This window comes from Fusarium solani, assembly GCF_023522795.1.
Source record: "Fusarium solani strain SB1 chromosome Unknown bctg00000000, whole genome shotgun sequence".
Taxonomy (NCBI): domain Eukaryota; kingdom Fungi; phylum Ascomycota; class Sordariomycetes; order Hypocreales; family Nectriaceae; genus Fusarium; species Fusarium solani.
Genome location: NW_027072157.1, coordinates 2,378,001 through 2,405,258, shown reverse-complemented (window position 1 = coordinate 2,405,258; position 27,258 = coordinate 2,378,001). Strand labels below are relative to the sequence as shown.

The following is a 27,258-nucleotide window of genomic DNA, read 5'->3' as shown; positions in this document are numbered from 1 at the left end:
TACAGCATTATAATATAATTGAAAATGAGCCAGCGTTCTGGATTAGGCAAACTTGGTGTGCCTTGGTATTGGTTTGTTTCTCCTAAGTAATGCACTGGTTGTTTCCAGTGCTCATTTCTCGTAGGATGGTGTTGTTTCCGCTTTTAGGTATTGCGTCTTGTTTCCTCAGCGTGTAACGTCAAAACTGTCTTCTCCCTCCACAATTTCCCGGTCTTCTTTTACAACCTTGGTCACTCTGGCGTGTCTGGGCCCATAATCCACATCCTTGAGGAACTTGGTCAGGATATCCTCGGCAGCCTGAGCCTCGCCCTCGACCTGTTCGGGGAGTTAGTGCTACCGCAAATAATCGAACGCAGTGTCTAGAATCACCGTGTTATCCCGCGTGTTTCGGCACCACCCTGTGACCCCATACTCTCGAGCCTTCTTCCGCGTAAAGTATCTGCTCTTGGTTAGATATGTCCGCTCTCGGAACATCTCAGCGGAACAGAGCTTCGTACCGGAAGCCGACACCTGGTGACGTCAGTTGAGAGCTCTGGAATGACCCGGGACAAACATGCCTTGGACAGTTCCGTGAACGACAAAGTATACCTTGAGGCATGTCAGTGATGGGCCTGTACAGCTGAGAATGAGATTGCATACCCGCTTCGTCATGGTTGCGGTTTGATGGATAAGGCAAGTCGTCACGTTTGATAGGAGCTGCAAGTGTAGAGAGATGTAGGGATGGAGGGGGCAGGTGTGTTACACAGCGCAACTACGTGCATTAAAACGATCCTGCATAAATGATAGCTACACTTTGTAAGAGATCTAGACCTAGACTTGCTGTGCCTTTTAATGTCATCCAACCTCGCTCAACCCAAGGCAAGTTTGTCTTAGACACTGGAGCGGGTAATTTGCGGGTCCCTCGATAAGATAAGGTTTTGGCTAGTTGATGTCACCAGCCGAATGCCACCCAGAGCAGATCAATCCATCCCCAGCTCCTTTGAACCACGAACAAACAAACCATTCACACACACCCTCGCAAGCAAGCCGGTAGCCGTCCATGGACACTGCACCGACTGCAGAAGCGGCGCCGGAGCCGATACGGTTCCGCGCCGGCAAGAAACGAAAGGCTTACCGCCAGCGCACCGAGGACCAAGATCAAGACTCTGCAGACACTCCAAAGTCTCCCGCCAGCGCGATCGCTACGGCACCCGAGGACACGGCAACGCAGAAATATACAGATGAAGATGACGGAGATGCCTCTGTCGCCGCGGCGCTTCGGCTGCGAAACGCGCGGAGAGGACGACTTGGCGGCGTCGCCTTTCGCAACTCTAACCGACCTGACGACGAGATCAACGACGAGCGCGCTCTCGTGCCCCGAGAATCAGACGAGGCCTCACACGACGCCGTGCTAAACAGCGTCGCGAATCGATTCACCCACCAGACCGGAATGCTGGCCGACCTCAACGACAAGCACATGTACGTCTGACCCCTCGGGCACCGCGCCTCCCACCACGCACAACTAATCATTCAAGGATGGAGTACATAGAATCCCGGCTGTCTAATCGCGCGAGTGGGAACACATCCCAGAGCAAATCATCCTCCGCACCTAGATCCGACGCCGCGCCGCATGCAACATCCGTGCCACCAAAGGAGAACAGCGGCCGCGAGGTCATGCAGGGCCACCTGATGGAGATTGACCTCGGCGACGACGTGCGGGACCGCAACGTGGCCAGGACGGAGCGCATGACGCAGGGCGGCGCCGCGCAAGAAGAGGTTCCGCAGGGGCGCCGCGCAAAGAAACCCAGGCTTGGGAGGGACGGCAAGCCGTGGCGCCCGCGAAACCGTCGTGGCAGCGACGCCATAAAGCGAGACCAGCTCGTCGAAGAAGTCCTCCGTGAAACTCGGTGTACGTTGATATTCCCTGAACTCATACATGAAAGATGGTCTAACAATCCACCAGTGGACGTGTACGAAATGCCCGATCAGGCCAACAAGGCCTCCGAAGTTGAACAGGACGGTGCGGCCGATGACCGACTGGCCGAAGAGTTCCGCCAACAGTTCCTTGAGGACGTGGCTCAGAGACAATTGCGGAAGAAGAAGCCCACCAACCAACCTGCACGACCTGGGTCCGAGGATGTCCTCAAGGGGCCCAAGCTGGGTGGCAGTCGCAATGTTCGGGCACAAATGAGGGATCTATTACTCAAGAAGGAGAAGGAAGGCAAGAAGTAAAGTCAATGGGGCGTTCTCATCCTTGCTCTACAGGTGTTTTCGGTTTGTCATATGGGTACACGCATTGGGTTGGCTTGGCTTGGGTATCACGTACACATTATCATGCATCAATAGAATATATACGACTGTTCACAACTTGATTCGACACAGGGCCTTTAATGATTCGAGTTCCCTTGTTCGTATTGACTACCTAGTCTGTAATGATCGATGTTATATCCTTCTGTCGACCCAGAAACCTAACCAATGGGTGAATCATGGAGATATTTCCAATATCCATCCATGTTCCCCAAGTTGAAACCAAAAACTCCTTTACCCAACCCATTGTAGCAAAAAAAAGAAATATCCCGAGAGGGCAGAAGCAGCGCCCTATATAAAAAGGAATGGAAAGTCATTTGGCACAGGCGGTGCCAGGGGAGACCATGATTCGCCGTCTTGATCATGTGCAGGTCCATCTGCTCCCGTCATATGCCCTAACGCCGCATCAATGTGAAAGAAGCCTCATGAATCCCCTAAATGGTAACTTAATGAAGAGCAAGAAGAAGAAGAAGAAAAAGAAAAAGAAATAGTGATTCTCAAGGAATCACTCATCTAATGTCGAGCTGGAAAGGCTTGAACCGTCCGCCGATTGTAGCGCAGCGGGGACACTTCCTTCGTGCTCCATGCTCGGCCATGAGCACCTCAACGCAAGTCGGGCAGAGGCCGCAGATACACTCAGTGCATGCATATGAGTCCTTGAGCAGGGAGAAGCCCTGACAAGCGGCACAATAAATCTGAATGTTCTGGGCCGAGTATGTCGGTGAAGAATCGGGAAGCCCCCGGGACCCAATGTGAAAGTTTTCGCCGCTCTCACCACTCTCAACAGATGGGAATGGCTCTACAGCATCTTGGCCATAAGATGGAGGTGTGAGAGCCTGTTGGAGAGGTGAGGCTTGGTAGTTGCCAGGTTGGAATTGCGTTTGGTGGGAAAATGGCGGCAAAGATGCCCTGTGCATTGAGACCGGAGACTGTGGGACCTGTTGAGTGGTTAGTAACGCTATCAGGCAGGGTAAATTGGGGTCTGGACATACAGGAGTTCGATCTTCATCAATATCTCCAGCAGCAGAAGCAGCCTGATCAGCTGCGTCGATGAGATCTTCCCATCTTTTCCCGAAATCTGTAGAGGGTTCGACAGAAATGGCTTTTCTATCATTCCCTGGTCTGTATCGCTCTTCATTCTGGATTCTCCGCAGCCAATCAGTTGCGGAGCCTCTCGAATTCTTCTTTTTATGGTGAGCCTCCCTTCCTCGCTTTGTTACTGACTGTTTGCGGGGACGGCTAGGACCAAGGGGGCGTTGGAGGGGTGGAAGGGTTGATGATCTCCCGGGAGGTGAGTTTGCGAGGATAGATGGAAGAAAGTCGCGCTGTCTGTTGGACTTGGCAGAGGAATAAGGGTCGCTGGTGATATCGTGATTCGAGAGGTTGAGAGGCGGCAATTCAATTGACGTTCGCGGCCTTCGCCGAGCATCCATATCTGAATAATATTCCTGTTCATCATTAGCCCTGGTCGCCGATGCCTCTGTTATCGATAGGCGGCGGGGTAGCTCAACTTACACTATCGAAATCCATGTCCCGCTCACTCTTGACGCCATGCAGCTCAGCCAGGGCGGCTGCTGCACTGGCAGTGCCAAGCATAGGACCAGACGGAGGTCCAGCACCGCTGAGGTCCTCCACACGGCGGGGAGTTCCTGGGTTGCTAGACTCGTCGCGGTGATAATTGTGTCGCTCGTGAAAGCCTTGAAGGTGGTCAACGGGCGGGGGCAAGCCGGGCTGAGAGTGGGACAAACCCTGAGCTGTTGGAGCTGAGGTCTGATCGGGATGGCGACGCTCCGACGGTGGGGTATTGATCATTAGTAGGAAGCTCTCTTCGGTCGCCGGAAGCTTGGAAATGTAGTGTTCGGGGTGTGCTCGACGGATATGTTCCTGCATTGAACGATATCTCTTTTCCTATATTTGGGTATTCAAGGTCAGATGAGGGACGTTCCCGAGAAACATGAGACGCTCTCCAGCTCAGTACACTGGCGAGGTAGGGTGGTGAGACATGACGAAAAGGTCGGGCGGGTGCAGGTTCGGGAGACCAAGCCCAGACGCAGGGACAGAGAAAAGGAAAGCCAGACGTGGGAAACTTACCCCGATACACCTCTTGCGACAGCTGGAGCCATCTTGATTTCGAAGGGGGCAGACCACTTCATTGTTAGAGTCTGTAATTGAGAAAGAGGACGTTAAGGAAGATCGAGGCGGCATCTTGACCCCACCATGCGCAATGGCTTGCTGGCGGGGGTTGTGTAGCGATAAGATGCTGACGATGAAGCTGTATTTGTAGATGCGATAATTTCAATTGACGGTAATGAAGCTGTAAAAGCTAGGGACATTTCAAGGCGCAGCTCGTTAAAAGCGAGATGAGCTGCCCTTGAGCATGAGCAAGCTTGCTACAGGAACCGTTTCGGAATCGGTCCAATTATGCGGCGGTAGTGGCGTATGCGATTGCGAGGGTCGAGCGAAGTTGCGATTGATACGTCGTTGAAGCTAAGCAATGGAATCGATTCGAGTTAAAATGCTGTAAAACGTTGTTGAAGCGTCGAGAATCGACGAGGACAGCAAAAAGTTCGAGAGAAGACGGGTGATCCGTCGAGAGGAGGGTGGGTGAATAGCAAGGAAGAGGGTACGGAGGGGAAGGAGGAGAGGTAAGGTAGGTAAAGTATGGAGTGGGAAAGGAAAGAGGATCGGAGGATGGAGCTTTAGAAGGTAGAAAAAAAAGACGGAAGGTGGGAGGCAAAAGATGCTTTTGGGTAAAGCGTGTGAGAACAGGTGAGTAATAAGAGCGAACAAGAAGGCAAGAGCAAAGGAAGGAGTGAGTGCAAGAGGCAGACAAAGGGTGTGTGTCGGCGAGTGTGTGGTGTGTGGTGCCGAGCTGAGCTCTACTCTCTTACACAAGCAAGAGCAAGAGCTTTTCGGTGCTCCAGACGTTTCACTCGCTCGTCCACACTCACACACCAGACACAAAGATCACTCACGGACCAGATGACCGAGCTTGGAGTGAGAAACACACAGACGGACCCCGACCGAGGGAAAGGGAAAAAATTACATCCAGCAAGAGAGAAAAAAAATCTTGCGGGAGGGCGTGTGGGCAACGGATCCAGGCCGGTACCGAAGTGTGCTTCCGCACAACAACAATAACTACAGGCGATAAAACCTCGACGACCTCGACAAGGGCACCACAACCACAGCCTGAGCCTGAGCGAGCTCTCCCATGCCTTCTTCAACTACCAGACCTCCGCCTCCACCACTGGCGATCTCAGCTGCCTCGAACGACTTATCGCCCGGGACCAATGGCGTCAGGACGTAGCTCCGGGGGTGCGGGTACGGGAGCTGTCTAGCAGTCTTCTAGGCCCATGCGAGAAGCAAAAAACCTCTGCCACTCTTTCCCTGCCCTCTGTCTGGCTGCAGGCTGGGCGCCAGAATGGGACGGAGTTTGACGGACTGGGACTTGACTGGGGCAGGCAAGCTTTCAATCTTGCAATCCTCGAGGCCTTTGAGAAGTTGCTGCAGCAGGGTCCGGAAGAGCCTGCTTCGTCCAGTAGCAGAGCGCAACACCAAAGCAGGTATCAGCAAGCATCAGCAGCTCGAGAAGGGCATGGCCCAAGCGCCTGCGCGGGCAAATCAATTGGCTCCCATTGCAATGACTCGGGAGGGGTGGTGGCAGCAGTGGAGAGGGGGGTGGCTGGCGGTGGAGCTTCCTGTCTGGACGGATGGAGGTTGAGAAGCAGAGCAGACGTCCCTTGGCTGTTTATGTCCAGACGTTGCTGCCCTGTAAAAGGTGCTGCAGGCCCCGAGAAGCTCCCCCAAGAGCCAGGAAGCAGGGGAGCAAGCTCCATTCGAGGTGGAGCTGGTCCCTTGTTCAGGTTTGTTCAAGGTCCCCTTCTCTTGGTCCATTGCCAGAGCTTGCTTGCAAGAGATGCGATCGGTGGAGGCAGAGCTAACCACCACAGCACAGTACCAAGGCAAAAGTCTCGAGCCAGTCAATCAGCAGCTGAACTGGGTCGCAGATCACGTCCCCCTGCGATACCAATGCCAGAATCGATACCTACACCCGGCCGGCCGGCCTCGTCGACACCATCGGCTTGCGACAGGTACCTAGCATGTCGCAAGAAAAGGCCCGGCGCCTCCAAGGTTGGCCATGTCTGGAGAACGGCCAGGGTCGGCGGGGCCGAAACCCAAGGTCAACTGCCACTCACAGATCCTGTCCCTAAGCCAACTCCGGACGTGGTTATCACATGTACACGACGAGTACCTCTGCATGACTCTCGCCACGAACTGGTCCACGGGACCATAGCTACACAATGCTGTTGGAAGCTGGAGCTCAAGCCCTGGGCGACTAGACTTGAGCTGGAATCTCAGAGGCCGATGTGGCGTTTGGAATGCGACGGTTCACAGCTGTGGACATGGAGAGATTCGACGTGAGAGTCGTTGCCCCCCACAAGTAGAAGAATATTGAATCATGTCCTGCTTTAAGGGGTATGCATCTCCTTTTTTTCTTTCGAGAAAGGGGATGATGGAATTTTCTTTTTCGATTTGGTGGTGGAGGGTAGCTGGCGAGAGGGGGCAAGCTTCGAGAAGCTCTATTCATTGGAGAAGAGCTGATGCGCAGCAGAGCGATTTGGGGCACGAGTCTTGCCCACAGCCCATCCTGGAGCCCTTGTCACCACAGTCTCGGGTCTTGTGAGACGGTGACATCACCGGCCAGGGGAGCGGGCAGCTCCTCGCCCTACGAGTACGGAACCGGCATTGCTGAAGGTGCAGGACGGGCGTGCGCAGAGTCAGACAAGTGAAGGGTCCTCCCCTCGCTTCCATTATTATTCGACTCGGGCAAAGCTGCAAAGCGCTACACCCTTCTCATCGGGTCGTTCGCCTCCTAGGAAGGCGGTGAGCTGATGTCCGAAACGTCCAAAATCATGTGGCGATAGAGTGGACAAGAATTTACTCCTGTCCATCACGTCAAATCTGTCGCTTGACTCGAGCGAGGCAGCCAGCCAGCTGCAGGTCCGGTTGAAAGCGCACGAACGAGCTTGAGGGACGCCGGTGACAAGGCATGGCATGCTGCTAGGGGAGTCGCCTGGGACAAAGGGACCGGGAATGGCAGCGAGCGTCGCAAGACTCGAAGGATGAAGCGCACACATCCAACCCAAGACCGCGGAACCGAGGTCGCGCCCACGATAAGTCCGGCTTTATTTTCGAGGCCCTCAGGGCGGTGACCCCGCGCCGCAACCACCGGCCACTGCGAATCTCACCCCAGCGGCAATCGTCGACGGTACCTCAGATGCTCAAATCCATGACGGACATGTTCACTATCGCGCCCTCGCTCTCGACTTCGGAGGTACCTTCCGGGCCTGGAACCGTAAGCCTGGCACAGTCAGCGAGCAACTGCTGAAGCTCGCCGACAGCTCAGGGCTGATGTGCTTCCTGGCAGAGTCACAAACCGGGTACGGAAGCTCCCAGCTGCCAGAGAAGGGGTGGGAATATCCAGTGGGAGAGGTGGGAGTGCGTGTGGGGGCTAATTGGGGTGGAGATGGATGAAGGGCACTGGGCGAGCAACAAATAACGACTGGCGGCAACGTCTTTTTTTTTCTTTTCTCCAGGGTAGCCAGCTTTTTGGCTATCCTGAGCTTCCCTTTCAGATGGATGAGCAACGTCTTGAGTCTCGAAACTATACATATCAGGTCTGCCAATCTTCAGAATTGGACTCAGATACCTGTCGAGAGCTTCCCCGCGTGGCCCACGCCGCTTCCCAGGAAACAACCGGGTTAGCCCTTCGACTTGGACTGCGTTGGCGAAGAGAGGGAATAAAAAGGCTCGTTGTCGGGTCGCAATCCATAGGCGGGCGGAGCTTGGGGCAACTTGGGTTCGATCCCATGACCACCAAAAAAACAAAAACCTTGGACGGACATCCATGCTCGAAAGAGGGCAGAGTCAATAGGCTGCTTCCTGTTCGCGCCTTCGAGACCCAAATCTCCACCTCTTGCTTGGCTCTACTGGATGGTTACCATGCTATTGCCGCGATAGCCACGTTGTGTCCGTGGTTCCAGAACCCTTGAAGGCATGGGTGTGCCCATTGAACAATTTCCAGTTAGTCAACTTTGAGCTCAACTGGCCGTCTTGTAAGACAATGGAGCACGGAACACCGGTCGTCCATGACTGAAAAGCCATGGGTTTGGCGAGACGAGGTTTCTCACTTTCCTTGTTCCCTCACCGAGGATTATCAATCTTACCAGCATAAGGTTGAAAACGACATTCTCTTCCCTCAATCATCAAGTCTGGACATCATCATGTTCCTTATCGATCTGAGCAGCTACGAGACTCGGCCGAATTCAATAACCCACCACCAATCACTCGAGCGTCGAAATCGTGGAAATAATCATCCGCTACCCTTACCACTTGAGCATGTTATCAGAAAAGAAGCGGATGCCACCATCATTTTATGCGACCGACCGACACATAGCCCAGCACCAAGCTCGCGTCGGTCGCTCATCACTCCACCGATAAGCACTGCAGAAACGTGAGTGGGCATACAACAGCGTCCGCTGTCAAACCGACATGTTGGAACGGAGGAATGTGACTTTGCGGATTTGTGCCACTCGTCTCATCGGCCATCTCCTTCTGCTACCTTTTCTACACAGACTAACTGGTGTGTTCCATGACCTGGACCACACCAGACGATCCAATGCAACTATCAGATGATGGTCGAGCCTGGTCTCTGTCGGGTTGTCTTGGAAGTCTAGACCTCCAACGACGAGCCAGGCCAATCGGCGCTGATCTCCAAGCAGACGATCCAAATGGCTTCTCTGAGAGGTCCATTTTGCGACCCCGAAACCACACGCAACGACAACGATTTTGCCGTATCCTAGTTAATATCGGCATGTTCGCATGTTTTGGAAAACCAATGACCTTGCAGGTGATTTGAAAGCTTCCGATCGACACAGAGCCACCAACACAAGCTTCTTGGAAGCTTCCAAGATGCAGATCACCAACCCCAGCAGATTGTCGGCTGGAGCATCTCGTCATGAAAACTCGGTCAATATATCTGCTTAGTGGCGTTTCTCCCCACAATCGACGTCAAACTGTTGAACCGTGCGGTCCAGGGGTCATTGCTATTCTTCTTGCGCTCGCCTGGGATGTCTGATTGGAGACTAGGAATCGGACCCCCTAAGCCCTTTGGTATAGGGCTGATAGATGATTGCGCCGAGAGGCGTATGAGTTGATCGGACAGTAGACTCATTGTCGCCTGCCACGGCAATGGTCACCTGGTGGAATGCCTCACTGTGCTACATTTATTGCCAGCAGGGTTATCACACTCGTTGCGCCGACTTCGCACGATTAAATCAAGGACCAAGGCACTCGTGCAACTCAACCATGTAGACTTGGGTGGAAACGGAGTATATGTAACTCCTTAGTCCCATGTGGCCAGGGCAAGCTACCCACAAGGAGGTCTCACAAAGCTGCTCTGAATAACCCGGCACCCGTTGCTCGTCCTGAACCCGACTTCGCGTCTGGCATCCAGTTGTTAAGGAACTTTATGAACCCATATGACGGTATAACCAACTTGGGACTGGGTCAGGTTGCTCAACAAAAATTCATATGTGATGCATCAAAGGCAAGTCCCGGTCTCTAAGTCAGGATCCGCAGCCTCGACCTAGGGTATCATCCATCTGTCCATTCCATCTTGTCACTCCATGTACCCAGCCGTCCCCGTTATACACCCCGCCATATCATGCATGCTGGCTTCCTCCCTTGGGGCCGTATCACAGTCACATGTGAGACTTGATCCATGTAACACTCCAGTCCTAGGAGTTCGTTTTCAATGTCCAAAATCTCCAAAACCACACCACCATTTTAGTCATTTACTTGAGTTGCTTGAGGATTTCTGTCAGGAAGTCCTCAAAACTTAGTGTGATGTATCCGTCGCGGTCGTCGTCGTACTTCTTAAACACATCCGTCATGCGCTTCAGAGAGATGCAGCTCTGGACAAAGAGATCAAAGCTCATGACACCCTCGTTGCGCTTGTCGTATGTGTTGAAAAGCAGTTCCACGAACTGGGGACTGAGTCGATATCGAAATGCGACGAGGGCGTTGTTGAATTCGGACAGGGAGATATTGCCGCTGTGATCGGCGTCGAAACGATCGAACAGGGTTCGCCATGAGGCCAAGAAGGACCATAGACCGCAGAACTCCTCAAAACCAATAGTGCCACTCCGGTCCGAGTCGAACATTCGGATCATCATGCGAACGGTGTGGGGGTCGAAGGCGGTCCAGTCACCGTTGACTAGCGCGGCGGAGAGCTCCCTTTCAGAGAGATGACCAGTCCCTGGATAAGGGTCAGCAGGTTGCTGGTAAAGCTGCCCCCTTGCAGGAAGGGCATCAACAGACGATACTCACCATCCTTGTCTACGGCGCGGAATAGGGGCAAAAGTGAAGGGTCGGAACCAGAGCCATCAAGGGCGGGTGAAGGGGGAGGTCGCGAATTGAGGGTAGGACGGCTGTGAGGCTGAGGCGGTCTCGCGCCAGGGTTTGGAGGCGGCGACATGTGACCGTAGCCATGCTGCTGGCCTATCGAATGAGATCGAGAGTCTCGGTGAACTGGCAAGGGCTTATCATATCGAGGCTGCTGCTGGTGATACTGCTGTGGAGGGGGTTGTTGCGGGGCAGGAGTCCTCGACTGGCCGGGTTTCTGCAAATACAAGGTCAATATGATGTGCTTTCTCCCTCGATGGCTGACCCATCAGCATGGGAGAGCAGGCGAAACGTACGGGGTCTGGCTCGGCAAATCTGTACGAGGCGCGTGGTTAGCACTGGTATCGTGACGTTGACTTGGGCGCATCGCAGAACCACCGTTGGTTGGCGCGGGGGAATGAGGGGCAACTCACCTGGGGAGAGCATCCTCATCGAAGGGACGGTTGTAAGCCATAGTGATTTGTGTGATCCAAGAGTCTCGTTGTCCTGGAGAAGAGTTGGATCGGTAGGAGGACCTTTTAAGGGAGGAGGAGAGCAAGTAGGACGTCGAGTATGACGGGGGTTTTTGAGGTCGGGCTGAGGTGGTGGTGCGCGGCTGAAGAGTGCCGCTGGGCTGGGCTTGGACTGGACTGAGCGTCACAAATGGCTGCGTGCCTTTTTTGCGCTTGGTTCTCGGTAAGGCCCAGGGGGGAGTATGAGCGCGGGGCAGTGTTGTCTTGTCGGTGGAGCGTCGAAGTGAGCAAGTGTGGCTGAGCGTGGGAATTTATGGGCGACGACGAGAGAGCGAGAGCGAGGGTCGGAGAAGCGGCTCCCACAGTAGGAGTTTTATCTGACGGACCAGGTTTGGCGATCACACGCGAGTAGCGGATGGTTCAAGCGTGACGGAAGCCTGGTGACGTCGGTTTCTGAGAGGTGGAAGATGTGTGTGTGTGTATGGTTGTAGGTGAATGGGACAAGTGGTGTTTGTATTAGAAAAGGATTTTTTCTTTTTTTCAAGAGATCAAAGGGAAGGCACGCGGACAACTTGGCCAATTTGCAAGGGAAGCAAGGACCTGCTGCGTAGAGCCTGACATGCCCTTGCACCTTCCCCTGCTCAAGCTGATGGTTCTGGAGACAGGATTACGTCGTCGGGCTCGCATCCAATTCAGGCTGAGGAACGAGGAAGCCTGACTGCGCTGCGAGGACCTCTCATGGCTGGGCTTGGCTTGTCTTGGCTTGGCCCCTAGGCAGGCCGATATCCGTCCTTACGGTACGTAGTCCCCTGAAGCGCCCCGTGGAACGCCCTGTAGGGATGGATGGAGGCGCCAGACGCTGGATGGACGATTCCATGGAGCGCTTCCATCTGCAAGTCAGCGTCTGCCCATCTCCAGGTGCAGTAACTAATCTGTCAGTGACGCCGGGCGCCCATGAGCCACTGCAGAGGATGGCCTCAGCCACCCGGAGCACAGCATCCATCTAATCTCGGTGGAGGCGCGGAGCGGGCAGCGGCCATCTATCGTGGTCCAGGTCCACCGTCTTTACACATGGACTGGATCCATCCGTGCATGGGATGGGAATGGATGGATTTCAATCTCTTGCCGGCCCGCCTTCTGGATCATCTGCGGCTGCGGCTTCCCGCGTATAGGGCCCTTGACATCCATTGGATGCTTGCCTCTTACTGGCCCATCCGTAGGTCACCTCATCGCATTGGATCGATGGGACAAGGCATTCCCGTTCCCATCCATCCCTCTAATCCATTCATCTAATCCATCCATGCTTGCCCCTGTCCTGAGAGTCACAACTACCGAGCAACCTATTATCACGGGCTGTTATAGCACTTACTCACTTACACCTTGCCTTAGACTACCTAGAGCGGCTTAAGGGACCCGTCTAGCCCACTGTTCCATTCCGTCTTGCACAACCGACCAAGTACGCACCTCTCAAGTCTCGGCAATGTGCTCAACACCATTATTAATACACCTTGATTCCAGTCCTCGACCTCAACCTCAGCCATGACCGTCCAGAACGCCCAAGACACTTCCGAGTTCTGGTTATACGGATACGGGTGCGCCTCAGCTCTCTATGATGTGGCTACACAGCCGTCGCATCCAAATATTGATTCCCAATACTGACGCAGCCCTCTCCGTGATTTATAGGAGCCTCATCTGGAAGCCTCCGCCACACTTCGGTAACTAACTCACCCGATGTCTCAACCCTTGTCACCAGTTCGCTGACGCCCGCCTTCTAAGATCGGAGAATCCCTGGATGGGTCAACGGCTATGTCCGACGTTTCTGGCAGGTCTGAATACCCTCAATTGGCTGACCACCTCGAGTTCGTCCAGCTGACTCCCTCACAGGCCAGGCATGACTCCAACACTTGACGGATAAGACAACGGTTCTTACTAACAGTATCCTTCAGTCAGGATCACCGAGGCACACCCGAGGCTCCCGGCCGTGTTGTCACTCTTATCGAGAGGTCTTACTGGGAACAGTTAAAGGATAGAGACGGTCACGCATCTGCACCGGAGCGCGTCTGGGGTGTCGCCTACCGAATCATTCCCGAAAAGGTCGCCGAGGTCAAGGAATATCTTGACATCCGCGAGATCAATGGTTACTCTATCCACTACGCCCCCTTCCACCCCGCCGACGGCTCTCCACCGATTAACACCCTCGTCTACATCGGCACTCCGGAGAACGACCAGTTCGTCGGCCCTCAGGATCCCCAGGAGCTTGCCGAGCACATTGCCCGCAGCCAAGGTCCCAGCGGCCCCAACATTGACTATCTCCTGAACCTCGAGGAAGCCCTCAACGAATTGGCTCCGGACAGCGGTGATGTTCACATCCACGACCTCGCTCGCCGTGTCAGGGAGCTCCAGAGCAGCGGCAAAATCGCACACCTGAACCCTACGCCGACCACCCATCAGCAAAAGCACAGCACTGAAGAGGCGGAAGAGATTGAAGATCCAAGCCCCTGAGAGAAAGGCATGTCGCTTGAATAGACTGTATCCTGGTATAGCATAGACAAACAGACACGTATAGAAGGTCCTACCTGGCTGGTCAATACAGGGTTAGACACAACAACAAGGCATTCCACAACCTCAATTACACCATGGAGTGAATGCCTTGTCCACACTCGCAGTACGAGAATGTAGTGCTCGGTGAGACCTATGATTCAGAATCAACTTCCACTGATAGCCAAGGTCATGCTCATATAACCAGTTCAGCTATGCAAAAGTTTGACAAGAGGGACTTCACGAGACAAAAGGGAAAGAATCCAAATAGCACTAGGTTGCATTTGCCCGCCCAACAAGGCAATCTCCATTGTCTTCCCGCACAAAGTCATTAATAAAACGGCCGTGTCAAGATGGCAACCCCAAATGCCATGCCTTTTACCATGTCTCAACCCAAGTGCCCGGGTATAATTCTGCGTCCAGCGTGCTCACCGATGCCTAATCATCCAGTCATACAAAGGATTCGCAAAGCCCAGGTGCCGAAACTCGTCGAAATCATTGACCCTCGCCATGTCTCTCCTACCCCCTGAACGGCCTCCGTGGCCCAGTCCTGATGCGCCTCTAGCTACAGTCGACTAATAGCCTCGTCCGCCCTGGGGAGGTTGCTGGGGCTGAGGAGGGAGCTGCTGCTGAGATGGGTCGGGGTATCCAAACTGCGGCGCCACGAATCCTGTAAAGAAATTAGCCTTGGGCAGCCTGGAGCCGTCATCACTGAAGCATACCTTGGGGAGGCGTGCCGTAAGCCTGCTGCTGCTGCGGCGGAGGGTAACCACGGCCATACGGCATCGGAGCGTACATGTTCGGGGGTGGGACTTGGTAGCCGGGTCCAGGGGGAGCCATGCCGTACGGCATAGGCCCTCCGAAGCCTCGTCCAAAGCCGCCGCCGCCGCCTCTACCGAATCCGCCTCGGGGGCCGTTGTCGGATGCCTTGTCAACTCGAATCGTTCGTCCGTCAAACCTAGTACATGTTAGACCTCACTGCTAACAGGCGATCGACCACAGCGAATCTGCCATCGGAAAGAGGAAATAGAGTGACTCGTACTCGACGTTGTTCATGGTGGCGATGGCTTTCTGGGCGTCTCCCTCCTGGGTGTATCGCACAAATCCAAAGCCGCGGCTGCGGCCGGTATCGCGGTCCTTGACCACAACCTTTCCGTGTCCATTGTTAGAAGCCGCTTCGTACTCTAGCGAGCACTCGCACCAGAGCCACAAGAGAATGCAGAACCAGGAGTGCCTTGCCAGCGGGAGAAGAAAGGAACGGAGTCACATACAGCTTCCTCGACGGGGCCAAACTCCTCGAACTTCTGACGAAGAGTAGCCTCCTCAGTGTGCCATGCTAGGCCACTTATCTTGGGTCAGCACAATGCGATAACCGCTCACATGGTGATTTGACAAACCCGATGAAAAGCTTCGACATGATGGATATCGTGGGGTCTTGAGTCTGTCCAAGTGTTAGTTGTGGTTCAAAGAACGGCAACGGTTCGGTTCTCAGGCATTCGGCGGTTCATCAGCAAGGCGTCGCAAGACCGTGAGGCTGAGAATCAGAGTTGCGCATCTTCGTCTTTATCAAAGAGAGGTAGATAGCTAGACAGACTCTGCCGTCACGGCCATGGAAAAGGACATGTTGCTGGCAAACCACGCGTGGCCTCGACTGGAAGCGCGCGCTTACATTCGCAGGCGGCGCAATCGCAATCACAGTCGCAGACAGGGCAGAAGGATAGGAAGCTGCGGAGAGCGAGAGGACATACCTATATTGCCTCAAGCAGGTATGAATACTGACAGCTCTGTCAAAGGCGCACTCGATCTTGCACCGGAGCAGCTGGACTCGTGCGCTAATTATCGAGATAGCTGACAGGTAAACGTGGACGGATTTGAAGTTCAGGGAGAAAGATGAGAGTGGAGCTCCAAAGACGGGAAGATGGTGCGGACGCAGTAGCTTAGACGACAGGACAGACAAAAGGACGAGAGGGGTCTTTGAGGGCGCGGGCGGAGCGTGACCGTGGAGGTTATGTATGCACCCTGCAGCGAGGCAAGGTTAGGCACGTTGTATCTGTAGTCCGGATCGGTACCGGCGTTGAATGACGATGCCGGCCAGGGGTATCTTGTCGTCTGCCTGTCTCTAGACTCAACTCTGGGCTGGGCTTGGATTAGTTGGTCTTGGTCTTAGCAGGCGAGCCCAATGTCAAGCAGCACATGCAGATGGATGGCGCTCACTCGCTCGCTCGCTTCATTTCCGCCATCCTTTATAGCTCAGGTCCAGTCTCCTCCTCCCGTCGATCTTCCGGTGGGCTCATCCGTGGAGGCAGTGCTGGGTGAACCGTCACCGCGACAGGCCGGGGTGCCATGGGCATGGGCCATGGATGGACGTTTCGTCGTCTGCGTCTGGCACTGGCAGGGACCCAGGGCCCTTCTTCCAAACAAGCTTTAGGCGGAAGAAGCAAGCACGCACGGCAAGCACAGGGGGAACGCAATGCCCACCAACCTCACCGTGGCGAGGGGGGCAGACACTGGCGTCCAAGGGCATGAGAGGACGCTCATGCGGGTCTGTGATGACGACGGCCCCCCTCCACATCCTGGCAGCAGCCTCTCCACGCAAAAGCCAAGCACCGCGGCTAGCTCAAATAGCTCTGTGCCCCTAGGCCAAGCATAACTGCCCGATGATCTTGCCCCTTCTCATCATTCTACGCCAATTCCATTCGTTGCTCGCATAGCCCCCTCAACCCACATGCCCCAGCATCCCGGTCCTTGCTCCTTGCGCTTTTGGTAGGTAGCTTATATCGGGACAAGACACCGGCCTGCGCCATGGACAATGTGAATGAGAGACATTGGAAACCTGCCACATGCAGCCAATTGGCCGCAATCCATCCAAGAATTGATACCCAAGACCTGCTTGTTGCAACGACGAATCTCCCCCTCATGCTGCCCTATGCCGCAAAGATGCCACGCACCCCGTGCCTGACCTTGAGCGTGCCGCCCTGTTCGTATGCTGGTGCTCCTTTCACCATCTTGTTTCGAGCCCCGCTTCGCCAGAGACCTATCTCAAACACGTGCTACCCCTCTTCCACCTGGTGGTGGAGGGCATTGATTCAGGGGCGGCGGCACCGTCCAACAAGCCGAGACGGGGAATAAATAGAACGACACGTCTGCGAACCATCGTTGCCATCGATTGTTCCGTTTTGTAGATCGTTCGAGAAGCCGGGAAGGCCGCAGCAGGAGGGAGGGGAGATCGAGGCAAGGGTATGCTGCAAGTATGGGCCATGCTTGAATAAACCAGCAGTATCCGGACTCTGGAATTGTATTGCGTCCCGACATCTTTCGACGACGTGGAAACCATCAGCTTGGCGGTAAACCGAATGCAAGCCACCCCCGAGCCCCGATGACTCCGACTCGTAACCATCGCATGAAACACGCGTGTGCCAAGGGGTAGTCTCGCGCTCCTTCGTATTGTGCTTTCTGGAGACGGGATGGAAAGATGGGGCCTCACAACCCACCGCAGTCCCCGCGATTCCGCATTGCCCACCGCTCCGGTTTGGTGTCTTGTCGCGGAAATCTGCAAAGAACCAAGTTCAGGACGAATTAGAGACTCGTAAGCGAAATCCGTGTCAACGGTTGTGCTGGCAGATGCAGCGCGTTGAAACGCCAGATTAAGCGTTGATGCGATGCTACCTTGGCAGCGCCTTAGCCGGTTGATCTGGCCCCCTACTCGACGCCAAGACAAATACCCGTGTCGGTCCATCTCCATCTCAGGGACCATTCATCGCTTGGCCCAACGGAGATTGAAACTTTACGCATTGTCGGCTGATTCGAGTTGAAACCGATGGCATGGGTATTCTTCCATGCCAGGTATTCATGCCGAGTATACGAAACGCATGCCTGGGAGAATTGCAGGTGAAACATGACTTGCGACAGGGCATTCAATCGCAACCATGCGGAACCTGCTGTCGGTGAGGATCCTGAAAAGCGAAGGACTCGTAAAGAGACGCAACATGCCCGCAATTTCCAACTTGCGACAAAGGTGCCAGCCACCTGGGTAGAAAGAAAGGAAGGCGAAAAACTTGTTTCTTGATGTTTGAGGCGATTGATGATGCTTCGATGCAATTCAATCGAAACTTTAGCCGTCAGTCAGGTACAGTCAGTGGGGACAGGAGAGCGTCTAAAGGGAAGGTGCACCTCCCTGTCACGTCCTTCTGTATTTTCTCAGGACAGCCTTCCATTGGCAGATAGGCATCCAAGTAATGAGGAAAGAGGTGCTCTCGAATTCAAGACCGATAAACGGTCTTTCCTGCCTTTTTGCCTACCTACCTAGGAGCAGTCCTGCCCAGGTTTCTCTTTTCTATCCCTAGCGATGCAAGCGGTAGCAAGAGCAACCTTGCACCATGACAGCTGCTCAGGTCGCTCAAGATTTGTGATGAGCAACTCTCACGATGCACTCCTGATCCTTTTTTCTGGGTATTCCCCAAAGGCCTTTGATTTATGTATCCTCGATCCCCTCCTTTTTTGACTGAGACGACCTGAATGAGTTATCATCGAGACCGCGGCCATCCAAGTGCATGGCATGAAGACCAACACAGCACCGCCAGGGGCTTTGCGCAAAATGTCCCAGAGGCCGGCTCCGATGAATTTGGTCCTGTTCGTTCTTGGCTGAATCAAACATCGCCCCAAGATGCGGCCGTCAATCACCAAGATAGTTTCAACCAAGATCTCGATCGCAGTCGCTCGTTAGGTTGGCGTCCTTATAATCTTCCCATTGCACCCATCCCTTTGCATAATCGCCAACAAAGAGAACGGCGCTTTGATCGAGACCAGCCGATTGCCAGAAGTCCCGAAAGATTTGACAATGACATCTATTCAACAGGGGATACGAAGAATCCGTGGCGATGGGGTCTGATAAGGAAAACAGAAAGAGACATCGGTCACCAGAGCGTCAACAATCCCCCAACTTCACTTCCGGTGACTTTGCTTTTGAAAGACGGCCTAGGCACAAAACCCGACCTGATCGTTATGATTCGAGGAAACGAGATGACGGAAGAGCGCGAGCAGCTAAAGGCGAAGCGAAAGGGGCGAGAAAACAGACTCGGGCAAAGAAATCTCGACTTCGTTCGAGCCGAGACGTCATGGACAACTTTACATCAAGTTTTCTCGGAACCTCTAGGATCACTGTATGCCATATCTATTAACAGGGAACGCAAACTGGGAACGACGCTAACGTGCCATATCTTAGTTGGATCCTGAGCTTCGAGCCGGTATGTCCTCGAATGTTCGAAGTTCTGCCGATGCTGGAAGAGAACGTGTGTAGCTCTGCCCGTGTTGGATCTCCTTTACTTACTATGATGCAGTTGGAGACCTCAGGTTCAACGAAATGCGTTTCTTGGAGAAGCCAGAAGAGCCGGCAAAGGGACATAGTGCCAGGAATAGTAAAGAGATCCGACAAGAAGGGAATAGGAACGGCTTCGAGAGGCATCTCGTGCATCCCTCGAGCTCCCGCCAATCAACCCCAGCTCTGAGCACCATAACTTCAAGGAGCGTGGGAAGTAGGAGACTAGCAACTCAACCGCAAGAGGCAAGGCCCACATCACAGAACAGCTCGTGGGAATCTGGATATCGCGGCATCAGTTCCGAGAGTTGCCATGGCTCCATGCCAGGCAAAAGCTCATCTCTACCTCAACGGGGCCGCTCAGGATCGGCAAACCAGGCAGTGTCTGTCCGGGGCTCTAAAACACCTGAACGTGTGCCCGAAGAGCTCATTAATACAGGAGTTTTTAGCGGCACAGAATTTCTGTCTCGACTTGGGCATAGCCGAAAACAGCCATCCACTGTCCCTAACCCCAATGACCACACGTCAGATCCTGCCGAGATCTCAAAATCGTATCCACACAGGCGCGCATCATACGAAGACAGAGGAGTGATGGTTAGCCCTGGGATTGAGAGATCAGAAAGACCAAACCAACCGCCCCCAGTGACAGCGGATCACAGTCACCAAAGTACAGCAGCTGGGACATCACTGTCAACAAATCCTTTGACTTCGGAACAGCAATCAAAGGATCCTTCGATGCTTAGCGGAGACCCCGATCGAGTTGGAGCTGACAACCTAAATACATCCGAGACATCCCACTGTCTTGACTCAGGGGATCAGGCAACAGATGGCAAAGGACATCAGGCCCCTACTTGTCCAGTTCCTACACAAGCTGACAAAGTTTCAAACTTTGAAAAACGCCCCGAGTCCATTTCTGAAACATTAGAAGGAGGTCATCACTATATCCGCAGCGCCAACCGAGGCCTTGACCTTGGCATTGGCCCGGATTCAAGTCTCTGGAAAGACCATCCTTCCGTTCAACCCTTGCCACAGCGACTTTCGACACCTCAGTCTTGGGAACATGCCACGGGGCATCCAAGGCACTATGGCTGGCAGAGGTACCAAGACACACCAGCACCTCTATCAGATTTTGGCACCCGGTACCCAGAATCTCTCCATCATAGGGTTTCCACCCTCACGCCTATCCCAACACCGCATCTAGCCAGGCCGGGGCCCCTGACCTATGAACAAGACGAATTCCTCCCCAATGAGAAAGGCCCCGGAGTGTTCCGACAATATAATGAAGAAGAAACCATGATGGAGTTCATCGAAAGAATCGAAAATGAGGTAATGGAGAGATGGGATGGACCACAAGATCCCTATGGGGTCGCTATGGGTGGTGATAATTTCGAGGCCAGTGAGATAACAAGGCCAGTTTCGAGGAATTCGCAACCCCCTCTCCGGCAAAGGGAGCCCAGTGGTCAAGGACGTCAGGGCTCGTTTGTGCACTGGGATAATCCTCTTAATGCACCAAGGCGTTTCTTGGGAAGGACTGCCACGGACGAAGACTGCGCAGAAGCAGAAGCCGAAATGCTTTCATTTTGGAGGCCAAACCGGTTCTAGGGCTAGAATCATGAACTCGACACTTTGAGAGGCGATACATGTATAGAGGTGGCTAACTGACTCTCCTTATTCAGGCTCCTGGTCCTTCCATTTCGTCCGCAAGCCCTCGACATCGATACCGCATCGCTCTGCCTTGGCGATGACGGCGTTGGCTTTCCCCACAACAGGAACATCGATCATCTTACCATCAAGCGTCCATGCACCTCTTCCGGAGGTAGAGGCCTTTGCATCAGCAATTGACACCCTAACAGCCCACTCGACTTCCTGCTGGTCAGGAGCAAACATGCGCTGAGCCACTTCGACCTGAGTGGGATGAATGCATTGCTTGCCGTTGAAGCCCATGGCCTTGCCTCCAGCGCATTCCTCCTCGAGTGTTCCTGAGACCTTGTTCTCCCTTGTAGGATGTGCAGACAAGATCAATGGCGCTTGGGAGCTCAGCAGCGCGGGCAGCAGTGACAATGGCGGACCTGGCGTATAGGAATTCGGTCAAAGAGGGTGTTCGGGTTATGGACAAATCAAGGGCAAAGTCCTCAGCGGCAAAGATGAAGCCGCTCAAGTAAGGGGACGCTTTGCAGATTTCGGAGAGATTCATGACGGAGCGTGCCGACTCAATGAGGGCGAGGATCTTGATGGGATTCTCTGCATCGGGTGCGTGACGCTCCGGGGCAACGTGTCGGAGAACGTCGGTTACAAAGGTCAAATCAGCAGCCGAGTTGACCTTGGGAACCACGACAGCATCAACATGGCGGAGAGGGGCGAGGGCAGTCAGGTCGGACAGTGCGAATGGAGTGGACACAGCATTTATTCGGATGGCAAGCTCTGAAATTCCGGAGGGCCGGGCGTCGAGGCCTGAGATGTGGTCCCTCAGCTGGTTCCGGGCAGTGTCTTTGAGGGAGGGGGTAACGGAGTCTTCCAAGTCATATGTGACGTTATCTGAGTGCATGCCTAGGGACTTTGTGAGCATCTTTTGAGATGAGCCTGGAACTAGAGAGGATAGTCAGTGACAGTTTCAAAGAATTGAAGGGTTCAAAAGTAAAGTACCATATAGCAATGAGCGGCGGATGATGGAAGCAGATCGCGCGGCCATGGTGACGGTCTTTTTGGGGCCTCTGATTAGGATGTGATTTGGAAGGTCGTTTCCCAGTGATGGGCTACAAAGCCTGGATAGATTATATGCGTCGGCGTTGGGCTGTTTATAACAACTACTACTCAGCGTCAAACACCAAGACGCCGAAGAGGAGAAGGTTGAATGCCGACTCGGATACGGCTTATACGCCGAAGCTGGACCCGCACGAGCTCATGACGTCCGCCCGCCGGCAGTTCATCAAGGGCCGAGGGTACCTGGGTGCTTCCCGTTGTGGAATTATGCCGTGTTCGACCGCCTTCCGCAACGGGCCGTGTCAGACAGGGGTTCCCGACCATCATCCCTTTACTAAGGACCAACCGTTGCGCGGCTCAAGGCCACAGCTTACGGGGGATGAACAGGTAGCTTCAACTCAACCACTTTAATCGCTACCCACGACACACACGCATCGAGAGACGAACGAGCCCGAATCGCCTCGCGCATACGAAGCGCTCTCTTCTCCCGTCGCCGAATTTCGCACAGAACAATCGTTGAAACATGGATGCCACGCAACCGCAGCCCGCGGCGGGCTCTCTCAGCTGGCGCCTCAGCGCGCATCCCATCACGCTCCTGACGTTTCTCGCTTTCCGGATAGGTGAGTGTTTCTCTGGCGACAGCTTTCAAAGGCGCAATCGCTAACCATGCTCAAACGCAGCGAGCATCCTGGTCTACTTTCTAGGTGGTCTCTTGTTGACAGATAGCATGTGCGTCTACACCAAGTCCCTACAAACCTGCAAAGACACTGACACCTCTCAGGATCATGATCTTCATCATCACCATCCTCCTCCTCGCCGCCGACTTCTACTACATCAAGAACATTGCGGGCCGCCGCCTCGTCGGTCTCCGGTGGTGGAACGAGGTCGACCCCCAGACGGGAGACTCGCAGTGGGTGTTTGAGAGCAGCGAGCCCGGCACAAAGGTGGTCAACGCCACCGACAGCCGCTTCTTCTGGCTCGCCCTGTACCTGCAGCCCATGCTCTGGGTCATCATGGCCATCCTGGCGCTTGTGTCGCTGTCCTTTATGTGGCTGCCGCTCGTCAGTACGTTTGATCCTCCCTATCGAAGCTCCGGATAGCTTCACCTTGTCCCAGAATTATCCTGCTAACTCTCCCTCTAGTCATCGCTCTTGTCCTTACCATCATGAACACCCTCGCCTTCTCCCGCTGCGACAAGTTCAGCAACGCCTCCAACCTCGCCGGCAGCGCCTTTGGCACCAGCAACCTGGCAGGCAGCATCGCGAGCAACATGGTTAGCAACTGGTTCTCGCGCAGCTGATCAGATATCAGCACACGCTGGGAGCCCCCAAGGCAACCTTCTTCTATTTTTAACCTTTCAATGGGGGTGCTCAGAAGAAGACGGGAGATGTGTTTTGTTGTCCAGGAGCAGGGTCATTGGGCCATCCAATTTGTAGAGTAAGGGAATGAGGTGTCATCAATATCGGGTTGCGGTTTTACGGGCAAGATTTCTATGGTTTCGGCGCCTAGGGATAGGCAAAATATGTACGACTATACAATCAATTATTCATTACTTCCATATTCTGTATGAGAAAGCCTATAGACGTTTTGAAAGGAACAAGTCTGAATGCCACTATTTGATAGGTAGGCTAGACGAAATTAGTGAATCCAAAGTGTGTAATATTACCCTCATAACTCGAGTCCATACTTCTTAACGCTACATCAATATACATCCAAACGAGCTGATAGATTTTTTTACCCTTCATCATCTCGCAGAACATCCATGGTATTTCTCCAAACACATAACCAGCTAGCCATGCAGGGGCACCTCGGCCAAGCGGGCGAGGTACGTGTGGCAACGCTACGACGACGACGACGACGAACGAATCAAGCAGGGTACACGAATGGCCGACCCGACAAGCGATAGTGAAGGGAATGATAAAAGTGACGATCCAGAACTCCAAGCCCAATGACGCGCAGAAACATGATGCCCCTCGACTTCTCTGGTCGACAGGCAACAAACGGCCTTGCCCAGGCGAAGCAAAGCGAAGCGGCACTACCGTCTTGCAGCACGCTCGATCTCGTCGTCCAGCTCTCGTTCCTCTTCCTCCAGCCTGCGAATCTCCTCGGCCGTCATGCCATCCTCAACCAGGTGAGCCACATTGGATGACATGCCCTGGGGCGTAGGGGCGTTGCGGGAACCCGTGGATGTGCGAGGGAGGTTGTTCGGTGTAGGAGTTCCGCGGGCCGTCTGCTCCTCGTGATCGTGGCTGATGTTCTGGAGTGCGACGGGCTGAACTTGGTTCTCATCCGAGTAGGGGGAGTTGGGTGAATCGGTAGCACGGCCGTGAGTCTCCTTGTCCACAGTGTACGCTTGCTGAGAGGTGTAGTCCTCGCCGAGCTGCTTGCTGCGACGACGTCGGCGAAGGAGGAAGAAGGCCAATGCACCAATGATCAAGAGACCACCAATGACAGCACCCACAGCAATACCTGCCTTTGCACCAGTGGATAGTCCACCTCCACCTCCACCAGAGCTCGAGGCAGAATCTGTCGCTGAAGCAGAGGAGGTAGCTGTCGCCGCGGTTGTCGTCTCGAGGGATACCTCGCTACTAGCCGAGGCTACTATTTTCTCCTGCAACGTTGTGTCGGTTTGGGATTTGTTACTGACACTGAAGTAGAGCGAACGAGTGTTGCCAGTAAACTTTTTGTCTTCGGACTCCCAGTCAACCAGAATCTCCATGGTCTTGTCAAAGTACCCCTTCAGGATGGCTTCATCGAGCAAGAGTGTAAGTTGATCGTCGGTGACTTGAAGAAATATAAATTAGCAAATAAAAACACACATGATAGCATAGTCAAAGCAACACACCTTTCTGAAACCCCTTGGTTAATTCAGGGTTGTCATCCCCCGACTTGTAAGCGGCATTGGCAATTTTATTGCCACCTGAGCCGGTTGTTTGCCAGTAAATGTTCTTCAGAACGATGTCGTTGGTGCTGTACTTGATGGCGGCGGTGCCTTCACTCATGTAATAGACGGGAACGTAGTTATTGCCCCTGGGGAATTCGACGTATGTTGTCGACTGGCCACCGCCACTGCCCCCTAAGCCGCCGTCTTGATCCTGTCCTGAATTGGTCCCCGGCATGCCCTCCTTGTCTGTCTTGGTAGTCTCTGTTGCAGCAGCTGCTGTGCCAGTGGTCGCAGTTCCGCTTTCTTGGCCGGGCGCTCCCCCCAAGTTATCACCTGAATCACCACCACTGGGCTCTTCAGCCAATTCTTTGGCGTCATCCTTGATACGGGTCTCTGTCACTGCCTCCATCTTGAGTCTGTTGTCGATCAAGTCGAGCGAATGTCGAGTTTCGAAACGGCTATCCTTCTAATGTGAAAACTCTTTCACACAGTTTGACGGCTCGGCCTTGTCGCCCAAAGAATCGTACGCTCCGCTCGCTTAAAAGCCCAACACGCCTCGGCCAGGGATGAGGCTCAACTCCAGGATTCGTCGTCGTGATCGTGAACTCGTTCTCGTGGTGGTTTATTGGTGTTACTGCAGGTCCAGAGGATGGGACTGTTAGTCCCAGGGGACAGCGAAATGGAAGATCACCACGGATGGGAGAATTGGTGTTTGTCGGTGATCGATGTAAGACGAAAAAGGCGAAGGAGAGGAAACAAAGACAAGAAAGAGTGAGAGTGAGAGCGAGCGAGGGCCTTACGGGCTGGGATGGGATGGACTGTGCTTGGTTGTGCTTGACTGGGCTGACTGGGGTGCCGGGGCCAATGTGACCTTGCTGCGGCAAGCCAGGCTGGCTGGGCTGGCTGGGCTGGCTGGGCTACTGGGCTGGGCTTGCACCACACTCCATCCCTCCTTCCCCCGAAGCAACCATCCAGATAGAGGTCAAGCGTGAGGTGGCCCAGCCCAGGCAAGCCCAGGCGTCTTCAGCCCGGCAAGTAAGACCCTGTACGAGGCACCACCGCGGAATGTACAACCAGGTACCTCGGGGCAAGGGTACAGTACCACCAACAGGCCGTCAAGCCGATTACAGCAATCACGGCGACTCACCAGCAACGGACACCAGACAATGGTGGGTTCCTAGTTGCATGTCGCTCATCAACGGGAGCAAAGCAACGGGCAGCTACAGCATGGCATGTATCCGCCGTCTGTCTAATGCATCAACTCTGAAACGCAGATGGGTTTGCAACATGTCGTGTCAATGCTACGCGGTCAAGATATCTGGCCAACGCAATGCCCGATTCACAACGAGGCTTTGGGTCATCTCTCACCGTCTCATCAAGATGCGGAAAAAACACAGCCCATCCCTCAGCTGAGATGCAAAATAAGCCCAGCAAGAAGGCTTGGGGGGTTGCGCGGACCCTGGAGGGAGGACCAGAGCCCTTGGATTCTTGAACCACAAGTACCGGAGTGTATCGGTAAGCACTAGGCGCTGAATGAGCCTGTTCTCGGATGACTGACGAGGAATGGGAATGAAAAGGATCCATGGATTTTTGTTGGATCTGACATGGAAGTGGAGAAAAACCTGTGAGAGTGAGCGGGAATTATCAAATGTGCAAACATGTAACACCTGCAGCCATGCGCATCTTTTTTTCTGACGAGCGTTTTATCTAGACAGTGTGTGCAGATGAACGTTTTGAAAGAAGCCATCCATTGGATCTGTCAATAAAAACAACCATCAAACTGATCAACCATCTGAACCTTTAATACGCCCAAGTTACTTAAAGGTACCTCCCCCAATATTACGGCAAGACAACCCTTAGCTGGAGAGGGAAAGAGTGGGGAGGGGCGGTGCAAGCCCCGGTCGGCGACTGCCTTCCACAAAAAGGGATTCTGCCCTATGAAACGCCCGCGCTGGAGCACCCCACCCGTACCCCAGCCCAATTGGATCCCCGGTGCGGCTGACAGGAAAGGCTTGAAAGTAATCCCAGGGGGGGTCCACCTCGAGTACAGTACGGGCGTCCGCTAGATTGCTCAATGGTCGGCGCGTCGTCTTACACTTATTGGCGCTAAGCCCCGTCAGCTCTTCCGCTGATGCTGATGAGAGAACTGGTTTGGTTCGGTTCTGTCGGTCGGGGTATTTAATGAATTGATTCCAATACGGCATCAAGTATCGACGACTGATCCAGTCTCGTGGCCTTTCGATCTCCTCCTTGCCTGTTGTTGCCGTGGTGGTGCGGTAAATGAACATCCATACCTAGAATATCCCATCTCCGCTGATCAGGCTTGACGCCTCAGACATGATGGTCGCAGGATCAGAGAGGGATGGGATGGATCCAACAGCATGCGTCTGCGGTTTTTGTTTTTCGCCGCCCCCGAGTTGTCCGTGTGTACTGTAGATCCATCATCCGTCGTCTAACGACAATAGACGGAGGGAGGCTAGGAGGACAGTGCCAGTCCTCGTCTCCCGCTGTCAGCGTCGTCTTCGAGAAGAAAATGGAGCCACCATCAGAGAGGCCAACCCATTCAAGTGTGAAACTGCTGGTAATATCCCATCCCTATCGCCTTGGCTAGCGAATCG

The 27,258-nt window shown here is 54.0% G+C and overlaps 10 protein-coding genes across 10 annotated transcripts; 4 read left to right on the top strand and 6 right to left on the bottom strand.

Annotated features, from left to right (window-relative positions):
- Positions 1-165: 165 nt before the first annotated feature.
- Positions 166-651, bottom strand: MRS44_000753 (uncharacterized protein; the record flags this gene model as incomplete). Its single annotated transcript, XM_065624179.1, has 4 exons — positions 166-315; positions 498-510; positions 554-588; positions 640-651. The coding sequence occupies 4 exons, from the start codon at positions 649-651 to the stop codon at positions 166-168; spliced, it is 210 nt and encodes a 69-aa protein (XP_065479889.1).
- Positions 652-1,039: 388 nt separating this feature from the next.
- Positions 1,040-2,211, top strand: MRS44_000752 (uncharacterized protein; the record flags this gene model as incomplete). The annotated part of the gene is made up of 3 exons (XM_046274980.2): positions 1,040-1,458; positions 1,515-1,888; positions 1,943-2,211. The coding sequence occupies 3 exons, from the start codon at positions 1,040-1,042 to the stop codon at positions 2,209-2,211; spliced, it is 1,062 nt and encodes a 353-aa protein (XP_046138649.1).
- A 584-nt stretch (positions 2,212-2,795) lies between these two features.
- MRS44_000751 (uncharacterized protein) lies at positions 2,796-4,491 on the bottom strand (the record flags this gene model as incomplete). The annotated part of the gene is made up of 4 exons (XM_046267492.2): positions 2,796-3,224; positions 3,279-3,734; positions 3,802-4,194; positions 4,378-4,491. The coding sequence occupies 4 exons, from the start codon at positions 4,489-4,491 to the stop codon at positions 2,796-2,798; spliced, it is 1,392 nt and encodes a 463-aa protein (XP_046138648.1).
- Positions 4,492-10,142: 5,651 nt separating this feature from the next.
- On the bottom strand, positions 10,143-11,206 carry MRS44_000750 (uncharacterized protein; the record flags this gene model as incomplete). The annotated part of the gene is made up of 4 exons (XM_046267493.2): positions 10,143-10,606; positions 10,678-10,969; positions 11,049-11,067; positions 11,166-11,206. The coding sequence occupies 4 exons, from the start codon at positions 11,204-11,206 to the stop codon at positions 10,143-10,145; spliced, it is 816 nt and encodes a 271-aa protein (XP_046138646.1).
- Positions 11,207-12,743: 1,537 nt separating this feature from the next.
- MRS44_000749 (uncharacterized protein) lies at positions 12,744-13,706 on the top strand (the record flags this gene model as incomplete). Its single annotated transcript, XM_046280682.2, has 2 exons — positions 12,744-12,796; positions 13,151-13,706. 2 exons carry the CDS (start codon positions 12,744-12,746, stop codon positions 13,704-13,706), a joined length of 609 nt encoding a protein of 202 aa, XP_046138645.1.
- Positions 13,707-14,317: 611 nt separating this feature from the next.
- Positions 14,318-15,159, bottom strand: MRS44_000748 (uncharacterized protein; the record flags this gene model as incomplete). Its single annotated transcript, XM_065624177.1, has 5 exons — positions 14,318-14,412; positions 14,465-14,700; positions 14,785-14,926; positions 14,968-15,086; positions 15,140-15,159. 5 exons carry the CDS (start codon positions 15,157-15,159, stop codon positions 14,318-14,320), a joined length of 612 nt encoding a protein of 203 aa, XP_065479888.1.
- A 3,460-nt stretch (positions 15,160-18,619) lies between these two features.
- MRS44_000747 (uncharacterized protein) lies at positions 18,620-20,658 on the top strand (the record flags this gene model as incomplete). The annotated part of the gene is made up of 3 exons (XM_065624176.1): positions 18,620-18,901; positions 18,964-19,030; positions 19,079-20,658. 3 exons carry the CDS (start codon positions 18,620-18,622, stop codon positions 20,656-20,658), a joined length of 1,929 nt encoding a protein of 642 aa, XP_065479887.1.
- Positions 20,659-20,724: 66 nt separating this feature from the next.
- MRS44_000746 (uncharacterized protein) lies at positions 20,725-21,745 on the bottom strand (the record flags this gene model as incomplete). The annotated part of the gene is made up of 3 exons (XM_065624175.1): positions 20,725-21,052; positions 21,126-21,642; positions 21,700-21,745. 3 exons carry the CDS (start codon positions 21,743-21,745, stop codon positions 20,725-20,727), a joined length of 891 nt encoding a protein of 296 aa, XP_065479886.1.
- Positions 21,746-22,279: 534 nt separating this feature from the next.
- Positions 22,280-23,056, top strand: MRS44_000745 (uncharacterized protein; the record flags this gene model as incomplete). The annotated part of the gene is made up of 4 exons (XM_046274979.2): positions 22,280-22,376; positions 22,437-22,485; positions 22,538-22,821; positions 22,899-23,056. The coding sequence occupies 4 exons, from the start codon at positions 22,280-22,282 to the stop codon at positions 23,054-23,056; spliced, it is 588 nt and encodes a 195-aa protein (XP_046138641.1).
- Positions 23,057-23,791: 735 nt separating this feature from the next.
- MRS44_000744 (uncharacterized protein) lies at positions 23,792-25,049 on the bottom strand (the record flags this gene model as incomplete). Its single annotated transcript, XM_046267490.2, has 2 exons — positions 23,792-24,540; positions 24,602-25,049. The coding sequence occupies 2 exons, from the start codon at positions 25,047-25,049 to the stop codon at positions 23,792-23,794; spliced, it is 1,197 nt and encodes a 398-aa protein (XP_046138640.2).
- Positions 25,050-27,258: the final 2,209 nt, after the last annotated feature.